Source organism: Myripristis murdjan, chromosome 3 (genome assembly GCF_902150065.1).
Source record: "Myripristis murdjan chromosome 3, fMyrMur1.1, whole genome shotgun sequence".
Classification (NCBI taxonomy): Eukaryota; Metazoa; Chordata; class Actinopteri; order Holocentriformes; family Holocentridae; genus Myripristis; species Myripristis murdjan.
In genome coordinates, this window is record NC_043982.1 from 233,149 (window position 1) to 260,689 (window position 27,541).

The window sequence follows — 27,541 nt, forward strand, 5'->3', positions numbered from 1 at the left end:
TTAAGACTGAATATGAGACTAAATGACTTGTAAAGACAGAGATTTTTTGTAGCATGGATTGTTCATTGTTGTGATGGCATATTTGAATACAAACTGCAGTTTAATGCCTGCTGGAAATGGAGCCTAAAAGTGAAGGAAGCTGCAGACATGAAAGATTTATAGTAAGTGATTCAGAAATGGCGACTGATTCCCTATAGGACAGGTTTGCTTTACATTCCAGTCCAATACACAGTATGAAGCCTAGTGTATTAACTGTGTTGGTTCAACATGATGACCTTACATATCATTTAGTTTGTGTAGATTCTGCGTGTGTCTGCACTCTGGGTATGTTTGTCTTGGTGTGTGTGTGTGTGTGTGTGTGTGTGTGTGTGAGTGAGTGAGAGAGAAAGAGAGAGAGAGAGAGAGAGAGAGAGAGAGAGAGGCGGAGAGAGAGAGAGGGAGAGAGAGAGGCAATTCATATGTCCTGAAGATACTAATTAGTGGAGTACAGTTATACCTATAGACACTGATCTCCAGCTAGTGTTCCTGCTCCACTCAAGAGGTTATGGATGCAGCTCAAGGACTATGTGCTGATCTGAAATCTGCTGTTACAGCTGGGTGGGCCCTCTGGTGTACATCTCACTGCCAGGAGGAGGCACTGTTACCAGGCTCCTCAAGTACACACAGGGGTTCCTCCTTCTTCCCGAGCCAAAGGCAGAGGCAGGAGGTGGTGGCGGCGGTCCAGGGGGCCTCAGAGACGACATGAGCGGCTGCATCTCCTGCTGCTGCTCTGACACACCTCCACCCTCCTCATCTTCCTCCTCCTTCTCTGGGAAGTGGAAAGTGACTGAGCCTTGCGCCACATGGGCTGCAATGGAGGATGTGCTACCTGCTGAGCTGCCGGTGGGGGTGTAGGAGGCAGGGCGGGGTCCTCCCAGCCTGGAGAGGGCGCTCACTCTGGGATGCACAGGCTCGGCAGGTACTGGTGGGGAAGAGATGCTCTCCAAGGAGGAGATGCTCTGGTTCCAGGCCTGTTGAAGGTCTACAGGGATGATCTTAGTGGCTTCCACAGACACACAGGGGGGCAGTGAGCCCACCCCCCCCTTCCATGGCAACTGGTTCTCTCCACTGGTAGGTGAGGGGGGGGGTTGCTGATGGGCTCTGGCACCCATCTAGACCTGCTGGGACTAGAAGAAGACAGTGAGGAGGCATTTCTGAATACATTATACAGAACACAACATACAAATTAATGACTTCCATTTACATTCTTGGCACTTAGCCAACTCTCAGCTACATTTCAGTTTCAATTTTTAGTGGAGCCTGCTGACTAAACCTTAGTGGTGCAGAACTAATAGACAGACAGACAGACAGACAGATAGATAGATGTAGTTTATTGACCCCAAATGGTAAATTCTTCAACACTATGAGAAATCTATATCTTTAGAAAAAACATATCTATGCACTATTTTTACTTATGGACATCACTGTATGAACTTTGTGGATGGGCATAAGAGAATGGAATTTTTATTAACATGTGAGGAAATATTCTGGTACCTGATTTGGGCCGTTGTTTTGGTGTTTCTGTGTTGTGAGCCACAAAGGTGATGCCTACATCTTCTTCCTTCTCTGGGTCTGAGTGCTCACCTTTGTCCTCCTCTGAATCGATGGGAACTACCACCGGATCTGATACAAACACACTGCATGTTAACAGGCTTTCATCCCAACCACCTCTACAGGAGCAGATTCAGATGTTTGATTTCTTTATTTTGGAAAAAGAAAATGTTTCAAAATTGTCTTCTTCTTAAACATACAATTGTCTAATTTTCATTTATTCAAATCTTTTTGGCTGTTTTGTTTTAAGTGACAACAAATGATAAATACAATGCAAATGCAAATTACCACCAGATTTGTAACATGTGTGAACCAGCCACTTTTGTTCCAACCCTTGTGCACTATGAGGGACGAAAAATGACAAAACAATAAATAAATGAATAAATAAATAAATACGCATATAAACATATAAATGCATAAATAATTAAATTAATAAATATTTCTACATTTATTTATTTATTTATTTCTGTGTTTATTCATGCATTTATTTATTTATTTGTGTATTTATACATTTATGCATGTATTTATTTATTTATTTTTACATTTATTTATTTATTTATTTATTTATTTCTACATTTATTTATTCATTTGTGTATTTATATATTTATTTTTACATTTATTTATTTATACTTTTATTTATTTCTACATTTATTCATTTATTTATTCTTTCTTTTATTTCTACATTTATTTATTTATTTCTACATTTATTTATTTATTCCTACATTTATTTCTGTATTCCTACATTTCCACATTTATTTATTTCTGTATTTCTGTGTTGTATGTTAATAAGGTGGGCGGTTCTTACATTAGTCTTAAGCACGACTGGTTTGTGGGTGTGATCCTATCCACTGCTACTGCCTGGACTGGCAGTAGCAGTGGATAGCAGTGGACTAGCTAGCTACTAGGGCATTAACAACGCCAGACTTTTCCACGTCGTCGACGTTACGTCGACCCGTCAACACCGGGAGATTTTTGGCTAGCGGGGGTCCAACCGGAGGGAGGGAGGGGTTGTAGTGGAGCGCTGACCGGGCGATCGGGGAGGGGTGAGGAGGCTGTAGTGGAGCACCGACCGTGTGTGTAGTCGGACTACTGGAAGTAGTCGGTGGGTGCATGATTTAACCACATCATTCGCCAGTGACCTTAAATCACTGACGATGGCTCTCAAACGCTTTCGATTGCGTTTTACACAGTAGCTAGTAGGGCATTAATGTAAACATCGACCCGTTGAAAGTCGAAGAAACACACACACACACACCCCCACACACACGGTCGGCGCTCCACTACAGCCTCCTCACCCCCCGTGTGCCTGGTCGGCGCTCCACTACAGCCTCCTCACCCCCCCCCCCCCCCCCCCCCCCCCCCCCGGTTGCCCGGTCGGCGCTCCACTACAACCCCTCCCTCCCTCCGGTTGGAGCCCCGCTAGCCCCCCCAAAAATCTCCCAGTGTTGACGGGTCGACGTAACGTCGACGACGTGGAAAAGTCTGGCGTTGTTAATGCCCTAGTAGCTAGCTAGTCCACTGCTATCCACTGCTACTGCCAGTCCAGGCAGTAGCAGTGTATAGGATCACACCCACAAACCAATCGTGCTTAAGACTAATGTAAGAACCGCCCACCTTATTAACATACGACACAGAAATACAGAAATAAATAAATGTGGAAATGTAGAAATACAGAAATAAATGTAGGAATAAATAAATAAATGTAGAAATAAAAGAAGGAATAAATAAATGAATAAATGTAGAAATAAATAAAAGTATAAATAAATAAATGTAAAAATAAATATATAAATACACAAATGAATAAATAAATGTAGAAATAAATAAATAAATAAAAGTAAAAATAAATAAATAAATGCATGCATAAATGTAAAAATACACAAATAAATAAATAAATGCATGAATAAAAACAGAAATAAATAAATAAATAAATGTAGGAATATTTATTAATTTAATAATTTATGCATTTATATATTTATATGCGTATTTATTTATTTATTCATTTATTTATTGTTTTGTCATTTTTCGTCCCTCATAGTGCACATGTTACTGAATGGCCACAATCAGTAATTAGCATTTTAGCACGGCTTCTTTCTCTAAATAAATAAATCTTTTGCAAACAGATGTGTCAGTGGAGAAAACATTCAAGCTGTTGAAAAGAAGAGAAGCATGGCCACTAAAGATACAAGGCAGAAAAACTCTACAAATGTTAAAATCCAAATGGTAGTGTTAGAAAGAGGTAGAGGCCTTTTCTGGCCTTTACCGACATAAGGCTGTGATATACTGAGAAACAGTCAACCTTTTTAGGGTCTTTGCATTACCTTTGTCCTGCCAGCTGACATTGCGTCTCGGCTTGTCATTACCCTCCTCCTTGGTGTCAGATCCTCGGCGCTGTTGAGGACAGTAAACAGTAAATACACTCCTGATCAAAATCTTAAGGCCAGTTGAGAAATTGCAAGAATTTACATTTTGCGCTGTTGGATCTTAACAAGGTTCTAAGTAGAGCTTCAAAATGCAAAAAGAAGAAATGGGAGTGAGACCAAAAAAAATTTGAGTAAGCAATTTATTGCAAACAACCATTAAACTGAAATAGGCTGTTCATCAGCTGATCAAAAGTTGAAGACCACAGCCTTTAAAAGCCCAAATCTTCGCAAAAATGTGGATTCAGTGTCATTTTCTGTCAGGTATCCATACTGTCATAACCTCCTGATGGCAAAGGCAAAAAAAACTTTCTGTCTTTGAACGCGGTCGGATTGTTGAGCTGCATAAGCAAGGCCCAACAACAAAGCCCTCACAGTGTGCCATTGCTGCTGAGGTTGGACGCAGTAAGACAGTCATTTTAAACTTCTTAAAAGATCCTGAGGGTTATGGAACAAAAAGTCAAGTGGTAGACCCAAAAAAATTTCACCGGCCCTGAGCCGGAGGATCCAATTGGCTGTCCGTCAAGACATGGGACGATCCTCGGCCTAAATTAAGCTTGTCACTGGTGCCAACTGCAGTCCCATAACCATCAGACGGCATCTGCGAGAGAAGGGTTTTAAGAACAAAAAATGTCTTCAAAGGCCTCGTCTCCTTCAGCGGCACAAAATTGCTTGTTTGGAGTTTGCATGAGAGCACCAAACATGGGACACTGAAAGGTGGAAGAAAGTTTTATTCTCTGATGAGAAAAAATTTAACCTTGACGGTCCTGATGGCTTCCAACATTACTAGCATGACAAGGAGATCCCACCTGAGATGTTTTCTACACGGCACAGTGGAGGGGCGCCATCATGATCTGGGGGGCTTTTTCCTTCAATGGAACAATGGAGCTTCAGGTTGTGCAGAGGCATCAAACAGCAGCTGGCTATGTGGAGATGTTGCAGGGGGCATCCCTCATGACTGAAGGCTATTGTCTGTGTGGTAATGACTGGGTTTTTCAACAGGACAACGCTGCAGTTCACAATGCCCGCCTGACAAAGGACTTCTTCCAGAGAAATCACATCACTCTTTTGAACCATCCTGCGTGTTCCCCTGATCTAAATCTAATTGAGAACATTTGGAGTTGGATGGCAAGGGAAGTTTACAGAAATGGATACCAGTTCCAGACAGTGGATACCCTCCGTGAAGCCATCTTAACCACTTGGAGCAACATTCCCACTAGCCTCCTGGAAACACTCGCATCAAGCATGCCGAAATGAATTTTTGAGGTGATTAACAAGAAAGCTTTTTTTGCCTTTGCCATCAGGAGGTCATGACAGTGTGGATACCTGACAGAAAATGACACTGAATCCACATTTTTGCAAAAATATGGGCTTTTAAAGGCAGTGGTCTTAAACTTTTGATCAGCTGATGAACAGCTTATTTCAGTTTAATGGTTGTTTGCAATAAATTGCTTACTCAAATTGTTTTTGTCTCACTCCAATTTCTTCTTTTTGCATTTTGAAGCTCTACTTAGAACCTTTTTAAGATCCAACAGTGCAAAATGTAAATTCTTGCAATTTCTCAACTGGTCTTAAGATTTTGATCAGGAGTGTAATTAAAAGTGCACCACAGACTTCAGACCTGGTTTCTGTTAGTCAATAACGCAGTCACTTTCAACTGCATCAAGATAGCAATGCACCAATAATACACCTGACCACATTTCATTCTGAGACCAACATGCCTCAGATGGACACAAGTGCATTTGCTATTTACACAACATGGGCACTGGAAGGGAAAATGACAACTGCGCCAGTTGGAAACTAGCAAAGACACCAAGGTGTAAGATGGGGTGCTAACTGTTAGTTTAACTTGCCTTTTTGCCTTGCACCCAATGTGCGCTGTGATAGGCTCCTGCACCCCATGACCCAAACAATGATAAGAAGTTTGACAATGAATGAATGAATGTACTACCATAAACAACTACAAAAACCCAAACACTGGAGGAATTCCCAAAAATTGATTTGGGGATTTCCTCAATGTTTGTTTTGTTTTTCAAAAATTTTGCCTGCCTTCTTCTGGCTGCGCTCCTTTTTGTGTCGTTTGTGCCGGGTGGATTTGAAGGTCTCCATGCGACTTCTCATGTTCCTTTGGAAAACCTCCCTATCCTGACGCTCCTTCTCCCCCACTGGCATGAAGTGACGGCTATAGTGGGACTGGTACTGCAGACAACACAGTACATTCATACATTTTAATCGAAGTAAATCTTTCACCTACTTGTAAAGCTGACCTCTACAAGTGTGCAACTTAATCAACAATACCTAACTCTGGAAGTGCTTTGTTATTAAACCAAAATTCCAGCCTAAAACACACACGTTAAGTCACCGATGTCTGGTTTTAAACAGTGGTAATGTGTTTATGGGTGGAATTTTCATTAAAACCCTCCTTGGCAGTTTCTGCTTGGACTTGCCTGCACACATTTCTAGGCAGCTGTAACTCTTCATTAGGTTACATTACTTACAGCTATATATCTTCTATAATCTAAATGCAGGCTCAGCAGATGAAAAGAAATGTCTCTCTCCAAACTTCAAAGGACACTGCTGTACATAGCCCTTTTCACACTTGCATTCCTTAGCCCTAGACTAACTCAGTCCTGTGCTATGACTTTGGGTAGCCTGGATTCACACAAGTACTTAACCAAGGGCTAAGAGTTAGCCCTTGAACCCTTAACTCTTGATAATCAAAGCTTAGGGTAAATGTCCTCAGAAGATTTGTAGCACAGTTTTGATTGGACAAAAAACATTCTGTTGCTTTTAAAAAGTATTCTATTGCTGTTGTGCTAACCTTGAGTCTAACCTTCATTCACACTACAGAACTTAACCATGACTTTTTGAGGATATCCCCTTAAAATCAGGGATAACTCTGCTCTGGAACAGTGTTTAGTTAGCCCTGGGATAAGAGTTGAGATATCATCCAATCCTAAAAAAAAAACAAAAAAAACCCCTGAAACAACAGCAATAATAATAATAGTAATCATAATGCTAATAATATGATAACTATAATAACAATACTACTACTACTGATAATGATGACAATGATAAGAACACTATTGTGTGCAGTAAAACAAATGTTAGAAAGTGCTTTGCAGTAGCCTATATAAGAAAAGAGCAAGAAGTGCAGTCAAGAAAAAACTATAGCCTATAAAGCCTATATAATAAGGGATAAAACAGAACACAATTCAAAACACAAATAATATAAGCAAAAACAGATTCAATGATATAACAATAAGATATAAAAAGTAATTTAGCATTTTAAGAAGAGATTTAAGTTGAGTATTATAATGAAACAGTTTAAATGTGGTGCCAGTGTGTAGTTATGTGTGTGTGTGTGTGTGTGTGTGTGTGTTACCCGTCTCCTAGGCTTGTAAAGATTTCCAGCGAGGACATGGTGTGTCTCTGTATCCTCCTCTACTTTTGCCCCAGGCACATTGTCAATCACCTGGAGGTCCAGACACACACCACTACCATTCTCACGCCTGGAACATGCCCACACACCAAAAACACAGTGGAACACCCCAGTTATGAGGGGTAATATGGGGTTGTGATTGAGAATTGATCAGTGCTTGTTGCCTAAGGGCAGGGACGACACCCAGTTTTTTTTTTTTTGAGGGGGCACATACTACAACTTGCTGTTTACCAAACTCATTTTTTGCTACCTCATACACTAACCGACTGTTCATTTGAACACTGCATCAAAATTTATCAAAAAGTAAATTAACTTCAGATAACTTCAAATCATTCTGTGTCAGTGTTCCAACATAAGTTACACAAAGGTCAGTGAGGCTGGAAATAGGACATTGATATGTTGTGGGGTTCAGCGCTGACAAGCACTGACACAGGCCTAGCCACATTTTTAGAGAAAATAACTTATTTATGGAGTGACTGCAATTGAATTGTCCTATACAATTTTCAAAAATTTTAATTTCATTTTTTAATGCAAAACAAACAAACAAACAAAAAAACCCAAAGAAGTCAGAATTAAAAAAAATTTGGGGGACCTCTGTCTAGGGCAGGGGTCGACAACCTTTACCACTCAAAGAGCCATTTGGACCCGTTTCCCACAGTAAAGTAAACACTGGGAGCCACAAAACCCTTTTGACATTTAAAATGAAATAACACTGCATATAAAGTTTTTTTTTTTTTGCCTTTATGCTATGTATAGCTAAGCAAACCATAATGTGTTGCATTTATGAAATCAATGAACGACTGCAGAGAAAACGAAATTACATGTCTGCATGCAACAAAAACATTTTGAACCCCGAAAAAAAAGGCGCTGGGTTAAAGGTTACTTAAAGTAGTAAAGTAGAATACTCAATGTCTATGTTTTTTTTTTGTTATTGTTGTTGTTTTAGTTTTTTTTTTAAGTGCAACAGCGCTGCAGCGGCAAAGGAGAGGGATACGGCGTGGAAGAACATTGCTGCTCGGGTCAGCAGAAGTAAACAGTTAGCCGCACAATAACTGTGCGGCACTTCCGTTTTCTGTCAAAATAAGAGAGCTAGCTAACATTAGAAAAAAAGGGTGTACCGTAATCTTAAATCGACCGACTGTAAATATCACAATAATGGCCTAGTGGAGGTCTGTGCAAAAATAAATAAAGGCCTGCAGCGAATAGCCGCCTCGTTCTTTTAAACGCCTGGGGTCCAAGTTGATTTTGCGTATTAAACACCCAGGCGATTAATTGGGGAAATATTGTATTTAATTCTCTGTGCCGTAACACTGCACCTTCATCCATGGGATCGTTGTCGAAAGGACATGCCATGTTCGTGAAAAAAAATCACCACCTAACTTCTAATGGACTTCTAATAAAGGCCGACTGACTGTTTTTTTAATTATTATTTTTTAAATAACAGACGGCAGAACTAATATGCCACGCCAAAACTCGCCAACACAGAAGGAAAAAGCAGAACAAGAAAAACCTAAATCAGCCTATCATTATTTATTTCTTTACAGTGGTCTGATATGGCTGATTTTAGGTTTCTTGCTCTGCTTTTTCCTTCTGTGTTCTGTGAGTCGTCCTGTGTTGGACTCACAACAACAACAACAGGACTGTTGTTGTTGTGACTGTGACAGTCCTGCACTAGTCTGACCTAATGCGGACTAGAAAGACCGATGCGCTATGAAACTGATGAAGCCCCTTGGATAAGAGGCGAAACGTCTTCCTAAGACAAATACAAGTCCAGTTGCCTATGATTCATTTTAGCCCAAAGAGCTTTGGTTACTGTTCACCCCTCCTGTGTTTTCTTGGGGGGGAGAGAGTTGTGTTTGCTTATTTTGATTACTTTATTATTACTTATTATTTGCTTATATCATGTGAGCATGACTCTCTAGTTGGGGGTGGGTGGGGGGGTTGTTGCTCTAAAAGGTGGAAAAATGGGTGAAATGTGTCCTCACTGATTGAAAATGTATTTTTGTCTTGATAACCCAATAAAGATATATATGAAAAAAAAAGTTGAATTATATCCCATATTGTCCTACTGAGTTTCTACAACAGAGATGGTCCAAATGGCAGCAGAAAAAACAAAAAACAAAAAAACAAAAGAATGCCTGAGGACTACATTGGATATGAAGCTGACTTCAGGTCTCATTAGAAACATAGATAAAGCTCGAGAGACACTCCTTCATGTTATACTCAAACCCATCAGATCTGTTTCTATGACAAGACAGCCACCATCAACCAACCACCACACATAATTTAACAGTTATTTCCAAATGTGATACATTCATTTTTCTTATATGATTACATATATATCTACGAAAGCTAAACGACACGGTCCTATACCATCACTTGGTCAATTATTAAGTCAGAGCAGCTGTCACTTTTTCACATGTCTCAATTTGGAATCAAACTCTGAAGCCAAAGGACACAAGGACAGGGCGTCTTAACAAGTGAGTTCATGTTTGTAGTTAATCTAATGATAAGAAGTAAAATGGCTGCTAATTACAAAACAGTTTATTTGTATTTTTGATGAAAAATAACTCCAGTCTTGATTCGGTCTTCTTTGGTTTATCATGGCAATCATTTTGTGAAAGCAGATATCATTTTTTTTCCAATGCACACAGACTCTCTCTCTCTCTCTCTCTCTCTCTCTCTCTCTCTCTCTCTCTCTCTCACACACACACACACACACACACACACACATACACACACACACACACACACACACACACACACACACACACACACACACACACGCATGCATGCATACATGAACAAATGCATGTGACTCACAGGTAGTTGGTGACATTGGTGACCTCAGGGAAAGAGGTTCTGCTGGCCATTGAGGGCAGGGATAGTCTGGCAGAGGTGAGGACATTCCCACCCTACACACACACACACACACACACACACACACACACACACACACACACACACACACACACACACACACACAGGTAAAGGTAAAGCTCTATTGTTTAGAGCACCTAATCTTCTTAAGCATTACTATATCATTACCAAATTAATAGTGATACCAAAGCTTACAGAGAGAGTGAAAGCTAAACCATGGTCATTAATTGCTGTGAGACAGAAAAGAAGAGTGCAGCACAATCTGTTGGACATCAGCAGGCAGTGTATATATGCTGGTCAGTTGGGCTAAATGCTGTAAAATGATTACTACATTTGACTCCAACTATTTAACAGTAAGTGGACTATTACTGTCATTGTTAAATGGCCCAGTATTTATAATGAAGACACAGTTATAACCTGATGTGAAATTGATGGTTGTAAAATTATGGCAGTTTCCGAAGATTTCAAGTAGAATTGAGGCTATTTGCTGTTGACTGGTTGTGTACATGGTTCAGGTTTTCATTAATTTAAGTGCATAGAAATGTTTATCTTCTTACTCAGCATCACACAGACCTTCATTCCAGAGCGCCAGGGTCGATTCCCAATTGAGGCAATAACTATGTTCATTTTTAGCTAGCTAAGACTAATGTTAATGTTAGCAAACGTTAAGGTAAGTTTCCTAATCTTGACCAAGTACCTAATGAAAGTGGCTAAATCTAAAATTTGACTGGTTAAGAGTGACTAAAAACAGGAACAGCCCTCTGACATTCTAACATTTGATTGGTTTAGACAGATTTATGATAGGAATAGATGATAACAGCCTTCTGACCCACTAGAAGGTGCAGCTGAGCCCTACTAAATCATGTCTTTCGGGGCTGGGGGTGGGGGTATGATTTAAAATGTCCATTCAGTGTCAATCAGTGTTGTGATAATAGCAGGTGCAATATTGGATATGAATGTGTCAATGTCTTTGAGGTCAAAAATTATTAGATGGGTGTTGGGAAGAACTAGCCTGATATTCAGTCTAGATGACCATTCCATTTCCATTGCATTATTCAAACCCGGTCTCATCTATTTCACAGAGCTGATAGTGGAAAAAAATCCTGAGCCTGAACTTTTTTCTGTGTGTGTGTGTGTGTGTGTGTGTGTGTGTGTGTGTGTGTGTGTGTGTGTGTGTGTGTGTGTGTGTGTTAGATAAATCTTGGCGAACCCAGTGCTGTTGATATACCAGTCTTTCCCATTGATTTCTGTGGAAACCTGATGTGCTACATTCAAACATGCTCATTAGCTCAGTACCTGAATACCTAACATTAACGTCACCAAAACTGCATGGTTATATTTACAGGGCTGCCACACATTTTGACAGACAAGAATTCTAAACTTTTCCATGACTTTGCCTTTGTACACCACCACAATGGATTTGAAATGAAGTAATCAAGACATGCAAAAGTGAAAAATATGGCATTGACAATTTAGGAATTATAGCCAATTTTATACAGTTACCCCCTTTTCAGAGGCTCAAAAGAAATTGGACACTTAACTAAAAAGCAGTTTCTTGGCCATTTGTCACCTTTTCCCTCATTATTCCATGACAAATTAAGAAAAGTTCATTCCGAGTGTTTGCATTTGTGTTTGGTAACTGTTTATCAGAACCCTCAACATGCGATCAAAGAGGTGTCTATGCAGGTGAAGGAGGCCATCATTAGGCTCAAAAAGCAAAAAAGAATTAAATAAATAAATAAATCCATCAGGCATCTTTTGCATAGTCGTGTTCAATGATGAACGAGCTCATCCGAATTTTTTGCTCACATACACAGTCTGTCATCGAGGGTGCCGTTGCAGTCGTCCCAGGTAGCGTGGTGTTATTTTTTAAGGCACTGATTGCAGCAATGTCATTTCGGTCGGTTTTGTGACGACGGACGACTGCTGTGCACCATGTATTAAACAGTTTGCCCTCAGAGCTGGATTCTCAGCTCTTATTGGCCAGCTGAGTTTGGTAACACTATACTATTGGTGGATCTACCCATGTGCTTTGCTGAAAATCAGAAGATGATTCGTTAAATGCTTACTTATGCCAAATTGTTGCCACAAAAACAAAACAAAACAAAACAAAACAAAAAAAAAACACAACAACAACAACAACAACAAAAAACAAAATAAAATAAAATAAAATACCAGAATTTCCGTCAAGCCAGAAATCCGGCACCACGCCGGAGTACTTTAAGCCCTGGACAACTAAAATGGATGACTGAAGAATTCTTTCTCTGGTGAGGAAAACCCAATTCAGTGTCTATGGAACTCAAAAACACTCTCGAGGAGGTAGGCGGGTTGTTGTTCAAATCTACGGCTAGAGAAGGCCAGATTTGACATTGCAAAAAAAAAAAAAAAAAAAAAAAAAAAAAAAAAAATCCTGCTCAATTCTTGAACAAGGTTCTTTGCACAGATGAAACAAAGACAAACTTGTACCAGAATGATTGGAAGAGAAAAGTGTGGAGAATGAAAGGAACAGCTCATGACCCAATGCACACCACATCATCTGTCCAGCATGGTGGAGGCAGTGTTATGGCATGGGCATGTATGGCTGCCAATGGAACTGGGTCACTAGTATTTATTAATGATGTGACTGCTGATGGAAGTAGCAGGATGAATTCTGATGTTTATAGAGCTATGCTATCTGCTCAGATTCAGCCACATGCCACAGAACTGATAGGACACAGGGCAGATGGACAGTGACCCAACACATATTGTGAACATAACCCAAGAGTTACTGAAAGCAACGAAGTGTAATATTCACTTCAATGGCCAAGTGAAGCCCCAGACCTCAACCCAACTGAGCATGCTTTTCATTTGCTGAAGACCAAACTGAAGGCAAGAAGACCCACAAACAAGCAGCAACTGAAGGCAGCTGCAGTAAAGGCTTGGCAGAGCATCCTAAGGAATAAACTCAGAATTTGGTGATGTTGTCCATGGGTTCCAGACTTCAGGCAGTCATAGACTGCAAAGGATGGAATAAAATTGAATAAAATCCTTATAATGATATATGTTATGTATAGTTTGTCCAATTACTTTTGAGCCTCTGAAAATGGGCTGACAATGTATAAAACTGCGTAAACTGGGTAAAAGGGTAGTGCCATATTTTTGTTCAACCCCTTAAAATAAAGTTGAAATTCTGCACTTCAATCACGTCTTGATTACTCCATTTCAAATCGACTGTGGTGGTTTACAAGGGCAAAATTATGAATATTATGTCACTGTCCAAATACTTATGGATCTAACTGTATGAACAGAGGTAGGCATAAAGAATTAATTGAAATATTATTGAAATCGCAGAAAATGGCCAAGTGCAATATCCAAATCACAGACGCTGCAATTTTTTGTCAAAGGTAAAAGGTTTGTCAAAAACATTGTTGTGAATGAAGTATTATGGTGCTGCAGGGATGTCCTGGCCTACAATCCATATTTTCCAGATGTAAGAAAGCAATCAGCCACAGGCTACAACAGACTGAAGGTTAACCACCTAAAATATGCACCTGCTTTACACAGTTACTAAAGAACCCTCCATCTTTAAGTTTGCACTACCTTTGTGGTAGTGGAAGTTAGTCTGAACAATAAACACTCACTACAGATGTCTCTAAAATGTGTAATAGATGGATGAATTGATACCATAAGCACTGAGTCAGAGGCATTTTTCATCATTCTTGTTTCATGTTATTTTATCTTTTTCTATTTTTTTTATTAATATTTCACAGGTTTCTTTCCATAATGGTACTGTATCAGTCATCTTTCCATTACAGTCTACCTGTCAAAAAGCTATGTAAAGGAGATAGTGTACTGCAGAGAAGACATGAAAAAGAAAAAAAAATGTATTGGAGGAGCTTGCCATCTAGTGGATTTTTATGGAAATGACAGTCAAACTGATAATAGAACATTACCTGCAGTCTGTTTTAGTCTATAGGTGGTTGAATGTGAAACTTATGTTACATTATCACTGACAAGTCTACTTTACAATAACCTTCATTGTTCTGGGATGTTCAAAATGGATTTGAACTGTGGGACACTTTATCTCTCCAGCCACTTCACACCTACATACTCTGGCAAAATCCCGTAGAGTACAGTATTTTCCGGACTATAAGGCGCACTTAAAAACCTTTAATTTTCTCAAAAAACGACGGTGCGCCTTATAATCCGGAGCGCTTTATACATGGATTAATTCTGGTTGTACTTCTGGTATTCTGGTGTGGTACACGGCGCTCACGGCACTCTGTCAAAATGTTTTAGTACGACTTTGGTAAACTACAAAGCCGCACCGCTTGTAGCATTACGGCTACCGTAGTCAGGAGCGTCGCGGAGCAATACATACTGTGCTTCACCATAATATTAGAATGTGTGTATAAGGACCCCAAAATGGCACCTGTCAAGAGACACGCTTACGACGTGGACTTCAAACTCAAGGCTATCAGTCACGCAGTAGAACATGGGAATAGAGCAGCTGTGAGAGAATTCAACATTAATGAATCAATGGTACGGAAGTGGAGGAAGCAAGAAGATGACCTGCGCCAAGTAAAGAAGACCACACAGATTTTCCGAGGGAACAATGCGAGATGGCCACAGTTAGAGGACAAAATTGAACAGTGGGTTATTGAACAGAGAGCAGCAAGTAGAAGCGTCTCTACAGTCTCTATTCGAATGAAGGCAACGGCGTTAGCACGGGACATGAATATCAATGACTTTCGAGGCGGTCCTTCTTGGTGCTTTCATTTTATGAAAAGACGTAATCTCTCCATCCACACACGAACTACCGTCTTGCAGCAACTGCCAAAAGATTACGAAGAAAAGCTGGCCACTTTCTGCGCATTCTGCAAAAACAAGATCACTGAAAAGAAGATCCGGCCAGAACACATCACCAACATGGACGAGGTTCCCCTCACCTTGGATATCCCTGTGAACTGCACTGTGGAGAAAACAGGGACCAGAATGGTGTCTATACGCACCACAGGGAACGAGAAGTCATCCTTCACTGTAGTTCTCGGTTGCCAGGCTAATGGCCAGAAACTTCCACCCATGGTCATTTTCAAGAGGAAGACTTTGCCAAAAGAAAAGTTTCCAGCCGGCGTCATCATCAAAGCTAACCCGAAGGGCTGGATGGACGAGGAAAAGATGAGTGAGTGGCTGAGAGAAATTTACGTCAAGAGACTGGATGGCTTTTTCCACAAATCTCCGTCCCTATTGATCTGCGACTCCATGCGCGCCCATCTCACCGATGCTGTCAAAAACCAAGTGAAGCAAACTAATACGGAGCTTGCCATCATTCCAGGTGGATTAACTAAAGAACTCCAGCCGCTAGATATTGGTGTCAACAGGGCGTTCAAAGTTAAACTGCGAGCTGCGTGGGAGCAGTGGATGACAGAAGGCGAACACACATTCACCAAGACAGGGAGACAGCGCTGGGCAACTTACGCCACTGTCTGCCAATGGATCGTGGATGCCTGGGCTAAGGTATCAGTCTCAACTGTGGTCCGAGCTTTCACGAAGGCCGGAATCATCACTGAACTGCCAGGTAACAGCAACAACACTGACTCGGATGATGACGAGAGGGATCCGGGCATGCTACATGCCGTAATCGCCCAACTGTTAAACTCGGACACTGAAGATGAAGAATTTGAGGGATTTGTTGACGAGGAATGAACTGGAAAAGTGAGTGCATTGTGTTGTATTTTACATGTTATAACTGAACAATTTTGAGAGTTATTGTGAATATGCTAACGTTTGACTTAGCGGTATCAGACTGTGTTGTATTTTACGTGTTATAACTGAACAATTTTGAGAGTTATTGTGAATACACTAACGTTTGATTTAGCGGTATCAGACTGTTTTTTTTTTTACGTGTTACAACTGAACAAGGTTGGGAGTTATTGTGAATACGCTCATTAACGTTTGAACAATGTTGAGAGTTATTGTGAATGCGTTGAATAAAGTTTGACTGACTGACTTATCTGACTGTTTTGCTTCGTGTAATGCGCCTTATAGTCTGGTGCACTTTATATATGAAAAAAGTTCAAAAATAGACCATTCATTGACAGTGCGCCTTATAATCCAGTGCGCCCTATACTGCGGAAAATATGGTAGTCCATTTCTGAATTTGCCTCCCCTACCTCTGACTTCCAGTGGGGAGACCTGAGGGTCAGGATCTGAGATGATGCCCTGGATGGCTGTCCATGTCTCCTATAACGGCATCAGCCTCCAGTCAAGATTTCTTCCAGGGTTTTTGGGTTGTATTAGAAATCAAGATGGCAGTAAATGAACATGAAGTAGATGAAAGTAAATTGAAACACATCAATGTCAGTAGCATCTTCTGGGCTAGTTTCCTCCTCCAGGAATCACAGCCTTACAGTGAAATGGTTTGTGACACTGGGATCAATGTTGTTGATAGCCTTGCACTCCTGGTATGGACATCCAAGACAAATTAGTCCCAGGAGATAGACCAGACAAATGGCAATCGAAAAAGACCCATTTGTGTAGCTCAACAAGATCTATGAGAGCCTACCAAACGTGGGGCCAACTCCTGAAGCCAGGTCTGTCAATGGTATTTTTAGGTGAGGTGTCCCTGAAACAAAGAATGTAGGATTTAACCTCTCTAGGCTAACAATGAGCTAGCCATGGAAACTAATTCCCTGGAACAGAGCTAGAATTAGTCTGACTTCACTAAATTGTGGGTCTTTCATTGGATTTGTGGCAATATTGAGCAACTGCATTTCTTAAGACCATTTTTACCAACAAACTGACTTGGGATAAACAGCACACTGTCATGTTTCACGGTCTGTTTAGCATTTTATTTTCTCCTCCATGTTTCATGTCTTGTATTTCCTGTTTTATTTTGTGATCACTCACCCCTGTCTCTGTTCCAGGTTCCTGTCTGCCCCGCCCCTTCCTCGTCTGTGTTCACCTGTTCCCTAATTGTGTCTCCCGCACCTGTCTAATCACTCCCCATTAGTACTGCTTATATTCTCCCTTTGTCTTGTCTCGTCGCCAGTTCGTTGTAGCTTCTGCTCACGTTCCGGCGTTATCTCTTAGCCATAGCCATAGTCATAGTCTTTTTGTGTATGAACCTTGCCTGTTTTTTCGACCTTGCTTTTGCTTCTCGTTTTGGACACCTCTGCCTGTTTTGGATTGCCTGCCTGTGTATGACCTCCGCCTGGTAATAAACCTGCCTTTTGAAATTCAACCGGGTTGTGTTGAGCAATTGAGTCCTGTTTTCCCTGTGCCACGTTCATGACAGAACGAACTGGCCAAGTATGGACTCAGCCGACTCAGACCCGGTGCGTCAAGCCCTTTGTGCGCAGGGACAAAGGCTGGCGCAACAAGAAGAACAGCTCTCGTCTCTGTGCGCAGATTTGCAAGCCCTGGCTGCTCTACAAGACTATGATGACCTCGCTGAACTCACAGTTTAATGAGCTACTCACTCATCTGCCACGCAAGAAGCCCGCGACGGAGACGCCGAACTCGGCTACTCTTCCGGGTTCACTCACAGACTCACAGCCTTCCTCCAGTGCTGCCATGTGTGCAGCTTGCTCGTCCAGAGCGTTTCTCCGGAGAATCAGGTGACGTGAGACCGTTTTTGATGCAATGTGAACTACATTTTGAATTGCAAGCCTCGGCTTTCCCCACAGACCGGACCAAGGTGGCGTTCATCATCTCCCACCTCACGGGTCGAGCTGAGGCGTGGGCCACCGCTGAGTGGAGCCGCGGGTCGACAACCTGTTCCACCCTCGATGGATTCACTCGAGCCCTCGAGCAGGTCTTCCAGCACACCTCGCATGGCCGAGAAGCCGCCAGGTCCTTGCTTAAATTGAGGCAAGGTAAGCGTAAGGTTTAAGACTATGCTATTGATTTCCACACTCTCGCCTCTGAGAGCGTATGGAATCGAGCAGCCTTGATTGATGCATTTTTTCAAGGACTTTCTGAATCTGTGAAAGACCAACTGATTCCCATCGAACTCCCAGATGATTTGGATGCACTCATCGCCTTGGCCATCAGGATTGATAAGAAACTCTCCGAACGGCACCTGGAATGAGGACGTTTCCGGACTCGCTCATCACCTCACCGGAAATGGAGGAGTGACTCGGCGGATCGACCAAGTCACGTCCGCCCATCTGCTGACAGCCTGGCTCCCGTTAAACTCCCTGCGGAGGAACCCATGCAGCTGGGTCGCACCCATCTCTCTGCTGAGGAACGTCTCCGCCGCCAGAGGGATGGCAGATGTTATTACTGCGGACAATTGGGACACTTAGTGAGTGCATGTCATGTCAAGGGTGCCGGTGCGCTGAGTAAGAGGCCGCTAGTGGTGAGTCGAAGTTTTGTTATTGGTAAACCTGCCCAATGCCAACCTCAAGTTAAGATTTCTTCTGACTCTGATTCACTTTTGGTCTCTGTGTTTGTCGACTCTGGGGCTGATGCTAACCTTATGAAATCTTCCCTTGTTAGGAGACTAGGGCTGAAAAAGTTCGCTCTCCAACACCCCCTTGAGGTTAAGGCTGTAGATGGAACTCCCCTGGGCAAGATTACCCACCGTGCACAATCAGCTAAGCTAACCTTCCCTGACTCACACACAGAGAGTTTTCATGTATTTGACTCTGTGGCTCATCAGGTGATTTTAGGGCATCCTTGGCTCATGACTCACAATCCTGATTTTGACTGGGTTAATGGGAGTATCACCTCCTGGGGACCTAACTGTGCTGACACCTGTCTCCCCAAGCCTAGGGAATTGGTTCCTGTCTTAGACTCCTCTAACCCAGATCTGATTAACGTGCCACCATGCTATCATGACTTAACTGAGGTTTTTAGCAAGGCTAAAGCCACTTCCCTGCCACCTCATCAGTCGTATGATTGTGCTATTGACTTGTTGCCTGGTTGCACCCCACCTAGGGGTAGGTTATACTCTCTCTCAGCTCCTGAACACAAAGCCATGGAGGACTATGTGAGGGATTCGCTCGCCGCTGGAATCATCCGTCCCTCTTCCTCTCCAGCTGGGGCAGGGTTCTTCTTTGTGGACAAGAAGGATAAGACCCTCAGACCCCGCATTGATTATTGTGGCCTCAATGACATCACTGTCAAAAACAGGTACCCTCTCCCTCTCATCTCAACAGCATTTGAGTTGGTAGAGGGGGCCACAATCTTCACTAAGCTCGATCTCCGTAATGCTTACCACTTGGTTAGAATCAGCGAGGTGGATGAGTGGAAGACAGCCTTTAACACACCCACTGGACATTATGAATATCTGGTCATGCCTTTCGGACTTACCAATGCTCCTGCTGTGTTTCAGAACCTAGTTAATGATGTGTTCCGTGACATGCTTAATGTTTTTGTGTTTGTGTATCTTGATGACATCCTGATCTTTTCCCCGGATGAGGAGACTCACACCCGCCACGTCCGCTCAGTGTTGCAGCGGCTGCTCCAAAACCAGCTGTTTGTGAAAGCGGAGAAATGCGAGTTTCACAAACCCTCGGTCTCATTCCTTGGGTTTGTGCTTGCTGAGGGGGAGATCAGGATGGACCCTGAAAAGGTCTCTGCAGTGGCAGATTGGGCCACTCCCACTTCCCGCAAGGAAGTCCAAAGGTTTCTAGGTTTTGCCAACTTTTACAGAAAGTTCATTCGCAACTACAGCTCTATAGCCTCACCTTTGCATGAACTTACCTCTCCCCACAGACCATTTGTCTGGAGCCCCGAGTGTGATGTTGCATTTCGGGGTCTAAAGAAGAGCTTCACCTCCGCCCCTGTTCTCGCCCTCCCGGACCCCAGCCAGCAGTTTGTGGTCGAGGTAGACGCTTCTGACATTGGTGTCGGTGCGATCCTCTCACAAATTAAACCTAAGGATGGTAAGCTGCACCCCTGTGCATATTTGTCCAAAAAACTCTCCTCAGCGGAGCAAAATTATGACATTGGTGACCGTGAGCTGCTGGCTGTAAAGGTGGCCCTGGAGGAGTGGAGGCATTGGCTGGAGGGAGCTTCCCAGGCGTTTCAGGTTTGGACAGATCACAAAAACCTTGAATATTTAAAATCTGCTAAGAGGCTAAATGCAAGGCAGGCTAGATGGGCTATCTTCTTTAGCCGCTTTAACTTCACGCTCTCCTACCGACCTGGTTCAAAGAATGTCAAACCTGATGCTCTGTCTCGTATGTTTGCTCATGACAATTTGGATTCTGAACCCAAAACCATTTTGCCTAAGACTTGTTTTGTTGCTATGCTTTCATGGGACGTGGAGAGCAAGGTTAAAGCCGCTGCCGAAGGGGTAGCTATTCCCCCCGAATGCCCTGATGATAAACTTTTTGTGGTTCAGGCTCTCAGGGGGGATGTTATTCATTGGGCCCATACTAATAAGACTGTTTGTCACCCTGGCATAAAAAAGACTTTATTTGCAGTGCAACAGCGGTTTTGGTGGCCTAAAATGGCTCAGGATGTAACCGATTATGTCAATGCTTGCTCTGTGTGTGCTTGTCATAAAGTCTCTCATCAAAAGCCCTCAGGAGAACTCAGGCCCTTGCCCATCCCTCAGCGCCCCTGGTCCCACATCTCCATGGACTTTGTTACTGGACTTCCCCCCTCTAATGGTAACACTGTGGTTCTGACTGTTGTGGACAGACTGTCTAAGATGGTGCACTTTATTGCTTTGCCCAAGCTTCCCTCAGCCAAGGAAACGGCTGAGGTCATGATGACTAACATTTTTTGGATTCATGGTTTCCCTAAGGATGTTGTTTCTGACAGAGGCCCTCAGTTCATCTCGCAGTTCTGGAAGGAGTTCTGCAGCCTGATTGGTGCCACCGTCAGCCTTTCCTCTGGGTTCAGTCAGAATGCCTCAACCAGGAGTTGGAGACTGGTCTCCGCATCTCCGCCTCCCAGAACCCTGACACCTGGTCTCAGAAACTGCTTTGGGTCGAGTTTGCCCACAACACTCTCCCTCTGCCTCCACTGGTTTGTCTCCATTCCATATTGTTCATGGTCATCAACCCTCAGTTCCCTCTGCATTGGCCTTGGTGAGACGCTGCAGGAGAACCTGGGACCGAGCCCGCCGGAACCTCCTGCGACAGTCCAACCTCTACAAGGCAGCCGCGGATCGTAAGAGGACACCCGCTCCACAGTACAGGAACGGACAGAGAGTGTGGTTGTCCACCAGGAATCTGCCACTCCGGGTGGAGGCCAAGAAACTCGCTCCCAGGTTCGTCGGTCCGTTCCCCATTGCTAAGATCATCAACACTGTCACTGTCCGACTCAAGCTCCCAAGGTCAATGCGGGTCCACCCCACGTTTCACGTCAGCCACATCAAGCCAGTCAAAACCAGTCCACTTGTCCCTCCGGCCAAGCCCCCTCCACCCGCCCGGTTCGTGGATGGCGGTCCAGTGTTCTCCGTCCGGAGGCTCCTGTCTGCTCGCCGTCGGGGCCAGGGGATCCAGTACCTGGTGGACTGGGAGGGCTATGGGCCTGAGGAGCACTCCTGGGTACTGTCGAGGTTCGTCATGGACCCCTCCCTCACTTTCATGCTGCCCACCCTGATGCGCCTGGGCCTTCAGGGACCGGCCCTTGAGGGGGGGGTTTCACGGTCTGTTTAGCATTTTATTTTCTCCTCCATGTTTCATGTCTTGTATTTCCTGTTTTATTTTGTGATCACTCACCCCTGTCTCTGTTCCAGGTTCCTGTCTGCCCCGCCCCCTCCTCGTCTGTGTTCATCTGTTCCCTAATTGTGTCTCCCGCACCTGTGTCTAATCACTCCCCATTAGTACTGCTTATATTCTCCCTTTGTGTCTTGTCTCGTCGCCAGTTCGTTGTAGCTTCTGCTCACGTTCCAGCGTTATCTCTTAGCCATAGCCATAGTCATAATCTTTTTGTGTATGAACCTTGCCTGTTTTTTCGACCTTGCTTTTGCTTCTCGTTTTGGACACCTCTGCCTGTTTTGGATTGCCCACCTGTGTACGACCTCCGCCTGGTAATAAACCTGCCTTTTGAAATTCAACCGGATTGTGTTGAGCAATTGAGTCCTGTTTTCCGTGTGCCACGCTCATGACACACACTGACTGACATTTTTGTAGGTGGCTAAAGTTAGAATGCAACTGCACTGTAAACTACAGCAGGTACCATGTCAGCTGATAATCGGATAACATGGGGGCAATTTCATAATGAATAATGGAGTGGTCATTCAGTTTAAATATTGGGCTAGGGCTGTCTGACAAACACATTAGAGGTCTGAAGATTTTCATCATCCCTGTGAGTTGGAGTCTCTTTCGACTTCTGACTCTGATGTCCCTCACTTCTCAACAACCACTTTCCTTATTTATTTTATTTATTGGTTTATTTTTCTGGGACAATACCTACCTAGGGAAAGTCAGGCATTTTTTTGGCCAATCTGCAAAAAAAATTTCTTACCAATAGCTTTTTTTACCATGTGTTCCTATGGGTGTCTACTAACACCTCCCAATTTATCCATGGGCAAATCCTCGGGGAAACATCTGGAGAGCCAATCAAAGCTATGGAATGCCCAGAGGGCCTGGGCGAAAATAGTGAAAATATTTTTTTTTACTATTATTAGCTTTTGAGATGTCTAACTAGGGGTTTTTAGGGGTGCTGAATCTATTCCAACCATTAGTTTTGAGTAAAAATGACTCCTTAACCATGAAATACTGATCTGTCATATTTAGACTATGGGTTTTGGGTGTCAAATGGATTCTAAATATTCCATTTGAGATAAACTAACTCTGGTGATGGTAAGTAAATCCTTTTGCTGTCTAAAGTTTAGATGACTGTAAATTTAAACACACATCAATTTTATCTCTTAGTTATTGCCTAAAATGAACAACTGACCAACATAAAAATTGGTGTTGCTAGCTAGCATCCATCTTAAGTTAGCTAATGTTAATGTTCACTCTAGCCGCCTAGCTACATCAACCACTGTAAATAGTCTCTGTGTTGTTGATCAACTTTAATTGTGTTGTAAATTGTGTCATTTTATAGTGGGCTCACTATATATAATTCAAAGTGAGATTATTGTTCCTCAAACCCATGGACACCATTTCACACTCTTTCACTGTCGAAAAATGCAACAATTTTCTATCATTTTTCCATCACAAAATTGACAGTATTCACAACCAACTGGCCTCTCCCCCCTCCCCTCTGGACCTGATCCTGACCCCCTATATTCAATACCCACTCCTTCCCCTCATTTACGGACATCACCCCATCTGACATCTCCCCTGCAGTTGTAGGCGTGAAGTCCTCTACCTGGTCCCTGGACCCCGTCCCCACCACTCTCCTCAAGGACTGCCTCCCCACTCTTTCCCGTCTCATCACAAAAATTGTCAACTCCTCCCTTTCCTCTGGACATGTACCCTCTCCACTAAAGCTTGCTGCCATCACACCCATCCTTTAAAAACCTGGCCTCAACCCTGGTTCCCCCAACAATTACTGGTCCATTCCCAACCTTCCATTTCTGTCAAAAATCCTTAAACGTGTTGTTGCTATTCAAATCACTTCATACCTGGAAACAAACAACCTCTCTGAACAATTTCAGTCTAGTTTTCTCTCCAAACACAGTACAGAAACTGCCCTGTTCAAAGTCACAAATAACCTCCTGCTCTCCTCTGATACTGGCTCACTCAACATCCTCATCATCCTCGACCTCAGTGCTGCTTTTGACACCATTAACCATTCAGTACTCATTTATCATCTCAAATTCACCCTCGACATCACAGACACTGCGATCTCCTGGTTCAAATCATATCTCTCTGACAGACATCAATTCATCCGCATCAACAACTGCCAATAATGTGTAACCTGTCTCTCAGGGCTCTGTGCTTGGCCCACTCCTCTTCATCTTATACATGCTCCCCCTTGGACAGATACTTTGGCGCCATGGCCTCCGGTTTCACTGCTACGCTGATGACACCTAGCTCTATCTCCCCGCCAAGACCATTACTGCTTCCACCCATTCCACCCTCACCACCTGTCTGACCGATGTCAAAAACTGGATGCAAATCAAATTTCGCTAACTTAACTGCAATAAATCTGAAATCCTCATCATAGGCCCACCCTCCCTCACCTGCTCCACTCAGGACTTCACTTTTAATATTGATGGTTCCATTGTCATCCCCTCCACCCATGTTCGAAACCTTGGCATCATCCTCAACCCGACCCTGTCCTACCAGTCCCATGTCAACCAGGTTACCAAAAGCTCCTTCTTCCATCTCCACAACATTGCCTGCCTGTGTCCCAACCTGTCCCATACTGCTGCAGAGACACTCATTCATGTTTTCATCACATCCAGACTCGACTACTGCAGTAGCCTCCTATACAGTGTCACCAACAAAGTTCTCAGGAAACTACAGTACGTTCAAAACTCTGCTGCCTGTCTACTCACCAGGACCCGATCCAGAGATCACATCACACCAGTTCTTTGTGACCTTCACTGGCTCCCAGTTAAATACAGAATTGATTTCAAAATACTACTTACCACCTACAAGGCCCTCAACAATCAAGCTTCTAGCTACCTCTCTGACCTCCTTAACCACTATGCCCCAATTCGTTCCCTCTGGTCTGCCGATGCCAACCTTCTGGTCATCCCCAAGACTTACTGCAAAACCTGGGGTGACAGGGCTTTCTCAGTTGCTGCCCCTTTGGAAATCACTCCCAGCTAGGGTTGCAAAGGGACAGAAGGTTTCTGGTAAATTTCCAGAAGCATTCCAGAAACTTTCCATGTGAAGTTCAGCTGGGGAATTTTGGAAATTTGTTTTGTTATAAGCAGACATGCGGGCAAACTAATGACATTTTTGACTATGACTTATTTTGAGTAGATTTTTTCTCAGTTCTTCAAGATTGATGGTGGATAAATTAACGGAAATAGGCTCAATGAATAGATGAACACTCCCCAGTCAGCATGCTAAATCAAACTATAACCTACATTCTTGTATGATAACTGTATTTGTATGAAAACTGGCTAGGAGAAGAACCAGCATCACAGTTGAGCTAGCTACCACCATGATAGACAGCCTCTTAAATAGCTACTGTGTAAACACTTTTTGACTTATTTTTTCCAGTTAAACTTTAATATCATAGTTCAGATTTAGTTTCTTTCAGTGCCTTTAAGGACACCCTTCAGGATCTGGAGCGTGAATTTTGTGGGAAATGCTCCTGTCCTTGAACTCATTTGCTGCCTACTACATCGAAGCCTTGTAATTGTTTTTTTTTTTTTGTTTGTTTGTTTTGTTTTCCCATGTCATGGAACTTGTTTGGTCATGTGTTTAATATGCTGCCCTCTTGGCCAGGTAACTCTTGAAAAAGAGATTGCATTTTATCTCAGTGAGTTTTATCTGGTTAAATAAAGGATAAATAAATAAAATAAAAAAATATATTTACCCTAGTCATATCAGCAAAACCTTCTCGACTGGATGTTGTCTGTGGGCTAAAATGGAGGCCGAGTCGTGTGGCCTCAGTCGTCCTGCTGCAGTGTGCAGGATTCTAGAAATGATTTGTGCATGGGTTTGAGGAACGCACAGTGCGGGGCAGGAATTCAACTGAATTTGCATTAAATCTGGTTGTTTTAATCAGGATTATGCTGCAAGATGGTTTTTCTTCAACTACATTAAGTTCATGCTTATAGGCTAACATGCAGTTCTGCAAATTTCAAGATTATTCTTCTTAATTCCCATATTTCCATTAATTCCCATGCAAAGTTTTCAACTTTGCATGGGAATTCCTGGAATTTTGCAACCCTACTCCCAGCTCACATCAACACTGCCCCCACTCTGTCATCGTTCAAAACAGCCCTCAAAACCCACCTTTTTTGACATGCTTTCCCTACTTAATTACTTTTTAACTCCCTTTTACTGCTTGGTGCTTTGTTTTGTTCTTTTTTGTTTTTCATTCCTTAACTAGTTTTATCCTACTAAAGTTGTTTTCTTTTTTTTTCTGTAAAGTGACTTTGGGTAACCTGAAATGCACTATATAAATGCCATCTATTATTATTATTGTTGTTGTTGTTGTTGTTGATGGTTACACATAATCTATTAATGCGGCTATATGGACCTATTCTGTATGATATGTTTGTGTTGTCAAAAAGAGAAATTGTTCACCGAGCTGTCTTGTCTTTTAGGACAGTATGGAAGAGGATACCACAACTTGCCATGGTTTGAGGTGCTTCATCTGTGGTGGTCCTGGGACTGGGACGCAAAACTCTCAAAAGTCACTCACAAAGGCTATCAGCAGCTATTATCTTATTCTGAGATCGTGGATGATTTATAGTGAGCCCACTATAAAATGACACAATTTACAACACAATTAAAGTTGATCAGCAACACAGAGAGTATTTACAATGGTTGATGTAGCTAGACGGCTAGAGTGAACATTAACATTAGCTAACTTAAGATGGATGCTAGCTAGCAACACCAATTTTTATGTTGGTCAGTTGTTCATTTTAGGCAATAACTAAGAGATAAAATTGATGTGTTTAAATTTATAGTCATCTAAACTTTAGACAGCAAAAGGATTTACTTACCATCACCAGAGTTAGTTTATCTCAAATGGAATGTTTAGAATCCATTTGACACCCAAAACCCATAGTCTAAATTGTAAGTGAGTCATGGTTAGCCAGAGAGGCTAGTTTTCATCCTCTGGCCAGAATTTTAAAAGACAACCTAAAATTAGAAAAATTAAAATGCATTTGTCACAGAGATTAAAACTACTTAAGTAAGTTAAGAGATACAATAACACATAAAAGGCCCCATCAGCAGAAAATGGAATGAAGACAAAACAATGTACATTTAAGTAAAGCAAACATAAGATACTATAACAGAGCACACACAATAACAGACTACAGCAGAACAAACACATCTATAGTAAAAGCATATAAACTACTCACAAAAAGTTAGGGATATTCGGCTTTCGGGTGAAATTTCAGGATGAACCTAAAATGCATTATAACCTTTACAGGTGAACTTAATGTGACCTTCTGTAAACTTTTGAATGCACATGTCCTACTGTTCAGTGTTTCAGTACCTTTTGCACAAATTGCTGTTCTCTAACAAGGAGTTTAACAGCAAAATTCACATCAGGTGTTTGATGCTCCAGCTCATCGAGGTCGTATCATTAGGGAATGGCTGCTGGAGACTGGGGTACCTCAAATGGAGTGGCCTGCACTTTCTCAGACCTGAATCCCATAGAAAACCTATGGGATCAG

General features: G+C 42.5%; 1 protein-coding gene and 1 long non-coding RNA gene across 2 annotated transcripts in view; both read right to left on the minus strand.

Annotated features, from left to right (window-relative positions):
• Window positions 1-526: 526 nt before the first annotated feature.
• slc9a5 (solute carrier family 9 member A5) overlaps window positions 527-27,541 on the minus strand; it is a 162,164-nt gene continuing 135,149 nt past the window's right edge. The window contains 7 exon segments of the mRNA XM_030048495.1: window positions 527-1,124; window positions 1,126-1,166; window positions 1,534-1,662; window positions 3,909-3,978; window positions 6,057-6,206; window positions 7,393-7,519; window positions 10,273-10,364. Of these exon segments, the coding sequence (XP_029904355.1) occupies window positions 588-1,124; window positions 1,126-1,166; window positions 1,534-1,662; window positions 3,909-3,978; window positions 6,057-6,206; window positions 7,393-7,519; window positions 10,273-10,364 (1,146 nt within the window). The 3' untranslated portion in view covers window positions 527-587.
• LOC115357116 (uncharacterized) lies at window positions 14,444-16,456 on the minus strand. Its single transcript, XR_003928073.1, has 3 exons — window positions 16,172-16,456; window positions 16,101-16,114; window positions 14,444-14,541 (listed from the first exon to the last, which is right to left on the minus strand). It is a non-coding gene; the product is annotated as an uncharacterized LOC115357116 (long non-coding RNA).